At 36.7% G+C, this 14,631-nt stretch overlaps 1 protein-coding gene across 12 annotated transcripts in view; it reads left to right on the top strand.

Moving 5' to 3' along the window:
* LOC115230307 (E3 ubiquitin-protein ligase MIB2) overlaps positions 1-12,398 on the top strand; it is a 49,722-nt gene extending 37,324 nt beyond the window's left edge. For 2 of the 12 annotated variants that reach the window (XM_036499604.1, XM_036499603.1), the window contains exons 7-12: positions 741-880; positions 3,704-3,781; positions 6,180-6,257; positions 7,050-7,106; positions 10,192-10,242; positions 12,028-12,394. In XM_036499604.1, coding sequence (XP_036355497.1) covers positions 741-880; positions 3,704-3,781; positions 6,180-6,257; positions 7,050-7,106; positions 10,192-10,242; positions 12,028-12,107 — 484 coding nt within the window. In that variant the 3' untranslated portion in view covers positions 12,108-12,394. Of the gene's footprint in view, positions 1-740; positions 881-3,703; positions 3,782-6,179; positions 6,258-7,049; positions 7,107-10,191; positions 10,243-12,027 lie in introns of all 12 variants that reach the window. The other 10 variants (XM_036499605.1, XM_036499607.1, XM_036499608.1 and 7 more) reach the window with 10 other exon arrangements.
* Positions 12,399-14,631: the final 2,233 nt, after the last annotated feature.

Genomic DNA, 14,631 nt, shown 5'->3' on the forward strand with positions numbered 1-14,631 from the left:
TATATATATATATATGATAGATATATCATCATCATCATCATCATCGTTTCACATCCGTTTTCCGTGGTAGCACGGGTTGCACGAAAATATACATAAGTAATATTTGTAGGCACGCCAACATGAGTATCTGTTCGAATGGACTCTACTGCGAATGTTTAACCCCAAGAGAACAACTCCTGTAAGTAATTAACGACGCAGAGGTGCATCCGATTAATAGCGAGCAGGGGATCGAACCCCTACCATCTTATAGCAACAGGACCAGCAGACCAGGTCTGGTTTCGGGCTATTCCTGCCACTGCTCAGTACTGGACACCTCATCTGCTAATCTGTGGAGACGGGATGTATATAATAAAGTGTATATAATAAAGTATGTGCATATAAAGAAACCTGTGTAGATATATTTGTTCAGAAGAAATGAGTTCGATGTTAGAAGTGAAATATATATCTGGAATATATGTAGTTCAGTGTGTCAACCAATTTCTATGATGTATCAGGGCCAAGACAAACATTTATCAATGTATGTATGCATGTGTGTGTATACTTGTATGTGTGTGTGTGTGTTTCTGCATCATTTAACTACACAAAATGCTGTATGTATGTAATTGTTTAAAGAAGAGTTTCTGCTGTACTCTTGGTAGTTACTGATGTATCTTATAATATTCTCTATTCCGAACATGTAATTAATCTAATATTTGTTATAAATGAATGTTATTGATTGGATATTTCTGTTTTGTCCACAGATGTTTATTGTGCAGAAATAAATCGGCCACAACAAAAGTCCATCCATGTGGACACCTTGTAATATGTAAGGGATGTTCAAACGTTACACTTCAACGATGTCTGAAGTGCGGGAAACCTGTAACGAGCAGAACTGGAGATGGTAAGAAAATCTTGTCTGATCTGTCTGTTTGTCCTGCTTGTCCCATTGCCCTTATTGTGTAGAATAATATACTTCATGTTGTTATGTAGACAGAGGTCTGCCATAATCTGGCAGATTTATGATAAAAGGTGTTCCTAGTGTCTGTTCTCTGTAATAGTATATCTCTCACACTACATCCACCAAACATTGACCTTATCCAAGTAGGAAACATGTCACACTTCAAGAGGGTTGTAGTCTGCAACATAAAGATAATGGACGATTCTGCAAGATAATTAGTGAGTAACTGAAGTATCAATAAATCTCCATCAACACTATAATTAATTATGAGTTATTAGAAGATAATTAAATACAACAGTACTTACAAGGACATCAGTGTCATCTTTGGTAAAGTATTAAATTCAGTAGAATATTTTAAAGGAGTAAAATTATATGTCACTAGTTTGAGAGACTTTAACACACAATTCCATGTTGTTATGTTTGTAATTGGAGGATATTAAGGCTAATAGAGACAGTTTTGTTTCTCAAGCAACCAGATCATGAAACCTTCAAATATATCCTGAATGAGATGACATTCTGGTGAACTGTGAAGTTAAAATTAGGGATTATCAGCAACAATGTTTAACAAAGAGATTAGGTGTATGTTTCTCCTTCTTGAAGTGGTTGTGACATGTGTTTGTTGTTATATCTTTGATGAATAAATTTGTTGACACTGGAATCAAACAGGTTGTTAGTGAAGATCAGGGTTTTGAGAATACATTTAGGGTTATAGATATAAGCAAGGAAACCAAAACCTACAGATAAAGTGTTATTGATAATTAAGTGATATAATTACGACATTGTTAGATTATTTAGGATATCTTAACAGAGAAAGGAAATTTACAAAGATCAACTAGAGTTCGTTTTGGAGCTAAATATTGGCTATTACATGGGTCCACTGTTGAAAGTATAAAAATATTGACCAAAAGCATTATGATCGCTCGTTGGCCATTGATGGTATGAATGTTTCTCATTAATAAAATATAGATTATTAATAAATATAAAGGGATTGTGCTATAAATAAATATAAAACTTGGAGATACATATTTCAGAGAGTCCAAAGTTTGAAGAGAAGGGAGTGCAGACTGTGGCAGAGACAGTTGATGAGTTTAAAATTAGAGATCTTAATTAATTTCTATAGATTTTACATTCACCTCAAGTATTTTGCTTATTAGAATGATGGAGAATAAATCCCATTTCTAATTTCCATTTGAAAGTTTAGCTCTAAAGTAATTGTATTAAAAATATTACTGAAATTTCATAAAGTCACGGTTAACATGTTTGGTTAAAAGGATAAATTAAAAGCCACAATAGAGTTAATATTGTCTTCTATGGAACTATAATGTATTTTTTTTAGGTGTAAACTCGTGAGTTAATAAGATAGTTGTTTGTTTTTCTACTAAGATTTTTCGTAAGTTTTCTGATAGGTTATTCTTGATGTTGTTATGTAGCCAGATGTCTGTCGTAATATGTTGTATTTTCTGGGGTTGTGTACCCTGAATGTCTCTGGTTAGAATACATTTTGAAGTTGCAAATTAGAAAATTATAATTAAATGTTAACTCTGTATAAGAATATTCATCATGAACTTAATTTTATTAAATGTTAAATTTAGTATTGAACCGTGAACATCTGTTTGCATTTAAACAAAATATTGGCGTTGACATAAAATATAAAGATAGGAATTAAATATGAGTTCCCTGTGTGACTTGATCTCACAAATCCTTCTTTGTAATTATATATAATATACACTTATTACATTGTTTGAACAACATTTACCATCCATATAGTCATTCTTTTTCTCACAAATGTTAGATTTTAGATGATATTAATGCTAAAAGAGGCACAGTTTTCTGAGTGTTTCACCCTTTGGTCTTGATTGTTGCGTTCAAATCATTTAATGAAAGATAGTCATTGTTATTTGACCAGGAAATGAATTAATCATTAGTATTTGGCAGTGGACTTGGTTATATCTTTCTTCGTTTGCTCATGGAACTACCAGAATATTAGCTGTGCTGAGACACTATCATATTCATAGTAATGAAGGTTATATGTTCTTTACTCAGATTATATACAATCTATATTGATATCTAGTATTGCACCGTCAAGCACAGTGCCATTCTATCACATATATACCCAATTATCATGATAATTAATAAGCTATAATTCATTAACTCTCTTACATTTGTATATATGAAATGTAAACTTATTTTGTCATAGGAATATCGTGTACCCTCACCTTACATTTTATATCTTGTTAGGGATCATGTTGGGGAAGGGTGTATGGAATTTGGCTTGTGGAGATGTTTTAAGGGGACAGATTGTGTGCGGGGTGGAGGGTATGCACATAAAGGACATGTCTTTATGGGCTCAGTTTTACTTAATTAGAGAGGAATGTTAATTAGTGAATTCTAGAGATGAGAGGACTGTGCCATGCCATAGATTTGGCACAGTTATAAGAAAAGAAAGACAAAGCTAAGAGAAAACTGTCATCAAGTGTTAATTAAATGAGATAATTGCAACATTGTTAGAATATTTAATGTGTTTCTAGAGAGAGAGAGAGAGAAAGGGGGGATTTAGAGATGTTAGTCTGTTTTATTGTGGACATATTGGGCTATTACATGGGACCACTGTAGAAAGTACAGAAATATTGACCAAAACCATAATGGTCAACAGTTGACCAGTAACGACAGGAATTGAATGTCTCACAATAACAAGATAGAGTTTAATAAAAATAAAGATACAGACATTTTAATATCAAATGTAAAACTTGGAAATATTTATTTCAGAGGCTCCAAAGTTTGAGGACAGGTGTGTAAAAAAAGAGGCTACATGTCAGGAATTAGGGGCTGCATCTCAGGCAATTGGTGAGTATAAAATAATAGTTCCCAATTGATTTCTGTAGGGTTTTCTTCCCCCGAATATATTGTGCTCGAAAGAATAACTGAAAACAGCTTCCATTCCTATTTTCCAATTGAGCGATTATCTGTATAATAATTGAATTAAAGATATCGATTTACTGTGAGTTTATGAAATACCCATTGAGGTTAATGCTGTTGGTAATAATGTTCAAATTAGAAGACACAATAGAATTAATTTTGTCATTTGGTCATGGAACTCATCATCATCATCATCATCATCATTTAACATCCGTTTCTTATGGTGGCATGGGTCGGACGATTTCACTGGCAAGGCAGTAGGCTGCGCCAGGCTCCAATGTGATCTGGCAAGGTTTCCACATATGTATGCCATTCCTAACGCCAACCACTCCGAGAGTGTGGTGGGTGCCTTTTACGAGCCACCGGCACAGGAGTCAGTCGGGGTGGGGGCTGGCATCGACCACGTTCGGATGGTGCTTTTTACGTGCCACCGGCACAGGGAACTAGTCAGGCGGCAGTGACAAGGACCTATGCTTCTATGGTACTTATAACGTGCCACAGGAACAGGTGCCAGTCAGGCGGCACTGGCATCGGTCACAACTACAATTTCCATTTTGATTTCGATCTTGAATTGCTTTTGATTTTTCATTTCTGTTATTGCCTGGTGGACTATGATGAAAACGAGGGGTTCAGGAATGATCCCTAGTGAACTCCTACTTCTATCCGGAATTCTTCTTCACTATACTCATTGCCGATCCTCACCTTACTACAGGGCCTCTTCAACTCTTATAATCGCTCGTCAATCCCTAGTTTCCGCATTAGCTGTAAAAAGGATTCTATTAAATATTCCACTGAAATTTCATAAAATCAAGGTTAACGTGGTTGGTAAAATGGTTAAATAAGAAGACATAATAGAGTTAATGATGTCTTTTAGGACAGAGAACTAAAACATTTTGTTGTTTATTTGTAAACAGGTGAGTTAACGAGAAAGTGTTTTGTTTCTTTTGCTACTAAGGTATTTCCTAAGTTTTCTCATAGGTTATTGTTGTTGTTATTGTTATGTAGCCAGATGTCTGTCATGATATGTTGTTTAGGTACGTACCCTGAATGACTCAGGTCAGAATAACTTTGTTATAAATTAAAGAAATTAAAAATCAAATCTCTAAGATTATAAGTATAATGATCATTAACGTTGATTAAATATCAAATTTAGTATTGAACGGTGAACATCTGTTTGCATTTAAACAAAATATTGGTGTTGACATAAAATACAAAGATAGGAATTAAATATGAGTTCCCTGTGTGACTTGATCTCACAAATCCTTTTTTGTAACTATATATAATATACACTTATTACATTGTTTGAACAACATTTACCATCCATATAGTCATTCTTTTTCTCACAAATGTTAGATTTTAGATGATATTAATGCTAAAAGAGGCACAGTTTTCTGAGTGTTTCACCCTTTGGTCTTGATTGTTGCGTTCAAATTATTTAATGAAAGATAGTCATTGTTATTTGACCAGGAAATGAATTAATCATTAGTATTTGGCAGTGGACTTGGTTATATCTTTCTTCGTTTGCTCATGGAACTACCAGAATATTAGCTGTGCTGAGACACTATCATATTCATAGTAATGAAGGTTATATGTTCTTTACTCAGATTATATACAATCTATATTGATATCTAGTATTGCACCGTCAAGCACAGTGCCATTCTATCACATATATACCCAATTATCATGATAATTAATAAGCTATAATTCATTAACTCTCTTACATTTGTATGTCTGAAATGTAAACATATTTTGCCATAGGAACATCGTGTGCCCTCACCTAACATTTTATATCTTGTTAGGGATCATGTTGGGGAAGGGTGTATGGAATGTGGCTTGTGGAGATGTTTTTTAGGGGACAGATTGTGTGCAGAGTGGAGGGTATACACATAAAGGACATGTCTTTATGGGCTCAGTTTCACTTAATTAGAGAGGAATGTTGATTAGTGAATTCTAGATATGAGAGGACTGTGCCATGCCATAGATTTGGCACAGTTATAAGAAAAGAAAGACAAAGCTAAGAGAAAACTGTCATCAAGTGTTAATTAAATGACATAATTGCAACATTGTTAGAATATTTAATGTGTTTTTAGAGAGAGAGAGAGAGAAAGGGGGGATTTAGAGATGTTAGTCTGTTTTATTGTGGACATATTGGGCTATTACATGGGACCACTGTAGAAAGTACAGAAATATTGACCAAAACCATAATGGTCAACATTTGACCATTAACGACAGGAAGTGAATGTCTCACAATAACAAGATAGTTTAATAAAAATAAAGATACAGACATTTTAATATCAAATGTAAAACTTGGAAATATTTATTTCAGAGGCTCCAAAGTTTGAGGACAGGTGTGTAAAAAAAGAGGCTACATGTCAGGAATTAGGGGCTGCATCTCAGGCAATTGGTGAGTATAAAATAATAGTTCCCAATTGATTTCTGTAGGGTTTTCTTCCCCCGAATATATTGTGCTCGAAAGAATAACTGAAAACAGCTTCCATTCCTATTTTCCAATTGAGCGATTATCTGTATAATAATTGAATTAAAGATATCGATTTACTGTGAGTTTATGAAATACCCATTGAGGTTAATGCTGTTGGTAATAATGTTTAAATTAGAAGACACAATAGAGTTAATTTTGTCATTTGGTCACGGAACTCATTATCATCATCATCATCATCATCATCATCGTTTAACGTCCGTTTTTATATTAGCATGGGTCGGACGATTTCACTGGCAAGGCAGTAGGCTGCGCCAGGCTCCAATGTGATCTGGCAAGGTTTCCACATATGTATGCCATTCCTAATGCCAACCACTCCGAGAGTGTGGTGGGTGCTTTTTACGTACCACCGACACAGGAGCCAGTTTAGGTGGGGGCTGGCATTGACCACGTTTAGATGGTGCTATTTACGTGCCACCGGCACAGGGAACCAGTCAGGCGGAACTGGTAACAAACCACGCTTGAATGGTAATTATTACGTGCTATCGGCACGGGTGCCAGTCAGGCGGCACTGGCATCGGCCATAATTACAATTTCCATTTAGATTTCGATCTTGTTTTGATTTTGATTTGTGATTTCTGGTTTTTGGTTTTACTTGACTCAAAGGAATTGAATGTCTCACAACAAGAAAGAGTTTATTTAAAATAACGATAAAGAAATTCTATTATTAATTCTAAAACTTGGAAATATTTATTTCAGAGTCTCCAAAGTCTGAAGACAAGTGTGTACAAACAGAGGTTGCGTCTGAGGAAATTGGTGAGTATAAAATAACAGTTGCCAATTGATTTCTATAAGTTTTACTTCCCCTGCCCATATTGTGCTTCAAAGAATAACTGAAAACAGGTTACATTCCGACTTGACGATTGAAAGAGTAACTGTATAATAGTTCTATTAAAGATATCTATATTATTGAAAGTTTATGGAATAACCATTGAGGTTAGCACTGTTGGTAATAATGTTTAAATTAGAAGACACAATAGAGTTAATTTTGTCATTTGGTCACGGAACTCATCATCATCATCGTTTAACGTCCGTTTTTATAGTAGCATGGGTCGGACGATTTCACAGGCAAGGCAGGCTAGGCACGCCATCCCAATGTGATCTGGCAAGGTTTCCACATATGTATGCCATTCCTAATGCCAACCACTCCGAGAGTGTGGTGGGTGCTTTTTACGTGCCACCGACACAGGAGCCAGTTGAGGTTGGGGCTGGCATTGACCACGTTCGGATGGTGCTTTTTACTTTCCCCCAGCACAGGGAACCAGTCAGGCGGAACTTGCGACAAACCACTGAATAACGTTGTTATAAATTAAAAGGATTAAAAATCAAATCTCCAAGAGTATAAGTATAATGATCATTAACGTTGATTAAATATTAAATTTAGTATTGAACGGTGAACATCTGTTTGCATTTAAACAAAATATTGGTGTTGACATAAAATATAAAGATAGGAATTAAATATGAGTTCCCTGTGTGACTTGATCTCACAAATCCTTGTTTGTAACTATGTATAATATACACTTATTACATTGTTTGAACAACATTTACCATCCATATAGTCATTCTTTTTCTCACTCTTGTTAGATTTTAGATGATATTAATGCTAAAAGAGGCACAGTTTTCTGAGTATTTCACCCCTGGTTTTAGTTCTGACTTGATTGTTGCATTCAAATTTGACTACTCCCACAACTGTTGTCATCCTTTTCAGGTTCAACTTCTTATTTCCTTCAATTTGGATCTCCTGGTACTTCTTTATCCACATTTTTAAATCCTCCATACTCATCCCATTTCTATGCCATCTCGTCTCTTGTGCGCTATCTCTGAATCTTCTAAACCCCAGTTTTGCTTCCAGCTCATCTCTGCTCCGGGACTTCAGCACATTAATATTACACTTCTTCTGAAGTATGCTCACTTCATTTCTTAACAGTTTTCATACATCCTCTATACTGTGAAAGATTCCACTTTACAATTACAAACCAGAGTTCACCAACGATCAGTCCTCAGCCCTCTCCTATTCATTATAGTCCTCCAGACAATAAAAGAGGAATTCAAGACACTCTGCCCTTGGGATCCTCTTTATACTGATGACCTTGCTTTTGACAGACGAGTCACTGCCAGAACTGGAAACAAAGTTTAGCGTCTGAAAGCAAGGTCTAGAATCGAAGGGCCTTAGGGTTAACCTAGTCAAAACCGAAGTCCTAGTTAGTAGGAAGGCTGTTAAATCACAACCCCTTTCAGGTAGATGGCCCTCCTCTATCAGTAGTAAAGGAGAGGGTAGAAACTCCACTCGATGTACCCGGAGGATGCTATGGACACATAAAAGGTGCCGCAATATCAAAGAAAGTTAACCGGGAAAATAGTTTTTGTGTGTGGCAGCTACTCTGGGGCAATAAACACTGAAGGTGTACAGAAAACAGATTCCATCACATTCCAGAGGAAGAAACTAGAAGTAGTTAATAGCTTCTGCTACCTAGGGGATCAAGTCTGTAGTGAGTGTGATTGCTCTGCGTGTGTAGAGACTAGAGTAAGAATAGCCTGGGCAAAGTTCAGGGAGCTCCTACCTCTGCTGGCAAATAAAGGTCTATCACTCAGGGTGAAAGGTAGACTGTATGATGCATGTGTGCGAACAGCCATGTTACAGGGCAGGGAAACATGGGCCATGGATGCTGAGAACATGCGTAGTCTTGAAAGAAATGAAGCTTGTATGATCCGCTGGATGTGTAACGTCAGTGTGCAATCACGACAAAGTTGGGCATAAGAAGCATACTGTGCTGGTATGGTCATGTGTTACGTATGAATGAAGACAGCTGTGTGATGAAGTGCCACTCCCTCACTGTAGAAGGAACCTGTAGAAGAGGTAGACCCAGGAAGACATGGGATGAGGTGATGAAGTATGACCTTCAAGCATTGGCCTCACAATGGCAATAACAGGACACCGGGATCTTGGGAGATACGCTTAGATTGAGAAAACCCTCTAGTGAATTCACCCGCACACTTATGGTTTGTATGCGCAGTAGACCTCAGGCATGCATTCAGTATGTGTCTGTGAGAATCACCAACATGCAAAACGTATCGCCGCTGCCATTCCTGGTAGTCACGACTACAGAGACTTGCTTGGCAAAATGGTCTCTTCCGTGAGCAATCGAGATTGTATGTTGCTCCTATGTGAGTCCTGTCCTTTTGAACAACGTTTATTAGACGTATTTTAATCACTTGGAGGTTTAGTAACGCACAAATAGTTGGCACATGTGGACTGGTCAGCTCCTTTATGACTAACTTCCCCTGTGAATGCCTTCATTCAAACCGCTGAAAGTGGGTTTGAATCTCTACAACAACATCATTTCATAGCAGAGGCCCAATCTTGTTTCCTTAATCATCAAAAAGATGACCTGACATCAAGTGAAGCAATAGTATTGTTGGACTTTACAGAAAAAAATTATAGCTTTGTAGTACAGGACGCCCTGCAAGGGTTTCATCGGAACAAATCCCAGGAAAATATTCATCCATTCGTGATTTACTATAAGACTGGTTCAAACCCACAATGCACTTCAATCTGTGTCATATCTGATTGTTTGAAACGTGACAACCACATTGTGCATGCTTTTATTACGAGGGTGATATCGCATATAAAGACAGAACTTCCATTCATAAACCATCTCCTGTACTTCAGTGACGGAGCAGCCGACCAATACAAGAACTAGAGACATCAAACAAATCTCTTTAATCATCAGAATGATCATGGACTTGCAGCAGAGTGGCATATTTCTCCATGTCCTGGGGAAAAAAGTACATGTGAGGAAATTTTACTATAACGTTTGAAACTTGGAAATATTTATTTCAGAGAATCGAACATTTGAAGACAAGGTAACACAGACACTGGCAGAACCTGTTGTTGAGTATAAAATAACAGCACTAGATTGATTTCTGTAAAGTATATCCTCTGCTTATTTTGATATCAGAATGATAAAGATCAGCTTCAATTCTTACCTTTCAATGGGAAGTTTTAGCAGTAAACTATTTAACATATCGATACTATTGACATTTCATAAAGTATCCAATCAGGTTAGCACGGTTGGTGAAATGGATAAATGAGAAGCGAAATAGATTTCAGGTTCTCTTTTGGAACAGCCAAATAATATATGTTGTGGTTTAACAGGTGAGGTAATGACAAAGGTTTTGTTTGTTTTATATTTTTTAAATGTTTACTGACAAGTTATTGTTGTTATTTTAGCTGATGTCGCTCATAATCTGGCAGACCTACAATGAAACGAGTTCCAGATATGACCACCCTCTTATTTTTCACTGATAATAAATCTATCATTGCATCCAGTAAACATTGTCTTTATTCAAGTGGAAGACGTTGGTTTGCTGCTCAGAAAACCGTTGTCTCTTTCCCTTTCTTCAAACTTCATAGAGGCTGTATGATACAATACAATCAAATACATTCAAAGAGACATCGGACGGGTTGAAAGAAGAGGATAGTGAACACTTTAAATTGCAGCTCCTTAAGAACGCTTCTTACAGTACTAACATTCCTGCTCATGTTTGGTTTGAAATGTCCAATGAAACCAGTAATCAAATATTTCAGCTTTGCGATTTCAGCAAGAAACAAGTATAAAGCTTAGTGAAGAAGGCAAGCCCGGTGATTGCAACGGGAGATGATTGTGTACCATAGAATGTGTACAAATGTTGTGCCCAGTTGTTATAAGCATTAATTACTATTTAGAGAGTTGTGGGATAAAGGGTAACTGATTAATGAATGGTGCAAGACAAAAGGATTTTATTCATCAAAGTAAGTTAATGCAAAACTAAGTGACCAATTGAAGCCAATTTCAATCTTGAATGGCAAGATTTACATGGGTGTACTTGCTAAGAGATCAGCTATATATCTACAAAATAATGATTATGTAAGATGAAATATCCGGAAGGCTGGCATCTCCAGAACCCCTGTATGTAGAACATGGATTTTCAGTTTGGGACTCGATAGAAAACACAAAGGGAAATTAAGGAATTTGAATGTGTTATGGCTTGAGCTGGTTAATGCTTTTGGCCCTCTATCAAGCAGTAAATATCTCCAATCAAGTGTTGATGGATGCAATGAACTTCTTTTAAATATGAGAGAAGAATAAGGATCTGATGAGGGGCTGCTATAACAATTTCAATATGTGTTTCATGAGAGAGAATTTCACAAAAGACTTGCATCATTTTGAAATTGGAATTGTTGTAGTTTGCAAAATATCAGTAATTTTGTTTGTGCCTCTCATGGAGATGTCCCTTTGATCAGCAGATTGATCAAGAGAGACCGGTTCGGGTGAAATAACCTAAGAAGGATGACATCCATGGAGGATATAAAAGTACCATGTAAGAGATTTGGCACAGACATAAGAAACAAAAGATAAAACTAAGGAAACAACAGTTTCTTCAATTGATAAATAAACGAGATAATTGCTACGTTACTTGATAATGAATGTAGGATGTCTTAATAGAGAGAAGTCTAGGAAGGTTAGTCTGTTTGGTTATGGACGTAAATATTGAGCTATTCCATGGGACCACGAAAGAAGTATAAAAATAATGGCCATTAATGATAAGAATGACTTACATTTATAAAATAAAGACCAATTAACAGAGACAGAGAAATTATACTATGACGTGTAAAATTTGGAAATATTTATTTCAGAGTCTGTAAACCTGGATGAGAAACTTCTTCATAGTGTAGCAAAGAAGTTGGGGAATAAATGGCAGCAACTTGGTGAGTAAAAATCACTTGATTTCTATAAATTTTGCCATTATTTGAACTTTTGTTTGTTAGAATGACTGAGAGCAGGTTCCATTCCTAATTTTCTTTCGAATGGTTAGCTAAAGATATTACTGAAATATCACCGAGTATGGTGAAATAGATAAATTAGAAGATACACAAGAGTTAATAGTGTCGTTTGGGACAGGTAACTAAATTCTATTATTGTTTACAGGTAAACAGGTGAGTTAATGTCAATGTTTCTATTTGTTTACATTACTATTTAATATACTGGTAGGTTGTTGTTGTTTTTTAGGCAGATGTATGCCTTAATCTGGCAGACTTAAGAGGAAAAGTGCCCCAGGTGTGACGCCGTTCTTTTCATGGCAGAACAGGACCACATTATCAAATGCAACATTCTAACAGGAGAGTGTGTATCTCGTGTGACATGTTGTAGTAACTCTCCTGGTTAGCCTGTTTCTCTATATTTATTGTAGTCCTTTAGCCCCAGGACAACCTATAGTCCTCTCTCAAACCAGACAGGCCCTATTGTTGATTATTTTCCAGGGTCGCCTGAACTCAGCCCTGTAAGTTAAGGAAATACAAAATATAAAATAACTATCCTAACAGAAGTTGTAAAGACAACTTGATTTTGTTTGTCAATTGAAATCATTTCACTCTTCTTCTTTGCTTTACAAACCTCATTTGGAAAGGCATGAACATCACAATAAACCATGTCTCCTTGTCTCAAAGTTTAACAACAGAAAGTATCTTTTATACAATGCTCCTAGTATTTACAGTAACGTCTTCTACCTCCCTATGGTACCTATATGCATGTAGGTAGAATGCACCATAGAGAAATGTCTTTACGTGGGACATTGAGCTTTGCTGGGGACTAGATTTGAACCTTCGTTCCCTGACACAAAAGGTCATGACAATCACCGCACTCAGCTGATAGAAATGATTATTAAGAAAGGACATCATGTATGACGTGGCCAACTTGTTATATCTTTTGAATTCATATAAAATGTACCAGTCATATACTGGGGTAAAATCGATTCACTAACAGCAGTCCATTATCCTCATCTTCCGTTCATTTTTCTCCCACAGTTGTGTTTCTTTGTCAGGTTTAACTTTTTTCCTTCCATTTAGATCTCCTGCCATTTCTTTACCCAAATTTTATTTTTCACACTCCCCCTCCCCATATTTCTACCATCTCCTCTCTCATGTATTAGGGTGACAACTAAGTTCCCTCTATTTTGTTTTAAAATTTAAAAGGTTTTATAAAAAATCCAGCTAATTAATGAATAATGTATTCACCCTTGTTGTTTACAACTTCTTTCCAACGTTCAACAAGATTTGTAATACCTCGTTCGTGGAAATCACCCGATTTCGACTGGAAAAATTGATCCAACCAAGCTCTCAATTCTGCATCAGTATTGAACGAAACTCCGCGTATATCATTTGAAAGAAATCGAAAGAGGTAGAAATCCGTTGGTGCCAAATCAGGAGCGTACGGCGGGTGTGGCAGCACTTCCCAGCCATGCGTTTGAATGGCTTCCTTGGTTATATTGGCGATGTGAGGGCGGGCGTTGTCGTGCAGCAGAAGAACTCCATGCTGACGATTAGGTCTTTTCTCTTGAATAGCCGTGTTGAGTCGTTCCATCCCTTGAACATAGAGTTCCGTGTTAACCGTTTGGTTCCGTTCAAGCAATTCGTAATGGATAATTCCTTCCCAGCGCCACCATACGCACAACATCGCTTTACGCAGATGAAGATCTTTTAACGCGCGGTGTCGCTTGTTTACCGGGGTTAAGCCATTCCTTACGCTGCTCCATATTGATGTACAGGCACCATTTTCCGACTCTAGTAACGATTCGGCCAAGAAATCGTTGCCTGTGTCCATGAGTTGAGCGGTGACGAGCAAACAAGCCAGCAGAAATTGTGGCTCGTTGATTTCTGCTGTTGTCACTTAAAGCATGCTGAACCCATGCTCCATACTTCTGAACCTTTCCCATTGAGTGAAGATGCTTCTCTATAGCAGTGTGAGAGCATTCCATTTTCTCTGACTGTTCCCCTGTCATTTGACGTGAATTTTCGTGCAAAAGTTGGTTTAATCGCTCTTCATCGAACTCAACTGGACGGCCAGAATAAGGTGCATCTTTGAAGTCAAAATTTCCATTTGTGAACATGGCATACCAATCACAAGCGGTTCTTTCAGTTATGGCACCCTTCCCATACACTGTACAAATGTCGCGAGCAGCTTTTGCAGCCTTAGAACCTTGATTAAAAGCAAAAAAGTAGGTGTCGAAAATGCTCGTTTTTCTTAACTTGACATTCAGTTTTAATGATCTGAAAATAAACAAAAATTAACTAAAGTTAACTACAAAGAAAACAAAATAGATTCCAAAATAATTCAAAATAGAATTCTCAAAAGCAAAAATAGATTCCAAAATTTAAAAACGCCATAAATTCCAAAATTTATAAAAACCGCGAGAACTTAGTTGCCAACCCAATACTATCTCTGCTTCTTTGAAGACAAAGTTT

This window comes from Octopus sinensis, unplaced genomic scaffold, assembly GCF_006345805.1.
Source record: "Octopus sinensis unplaced genomic scaffold, ASM634580v1 Contig15258, whole genome shotgun sequence".
Lineage (NCBI taxonomy): Eukaryota > Metazoa > Mollusca > Cephalopoda > Octopoda > Octopodidae > Octopus > Octopus sinensis.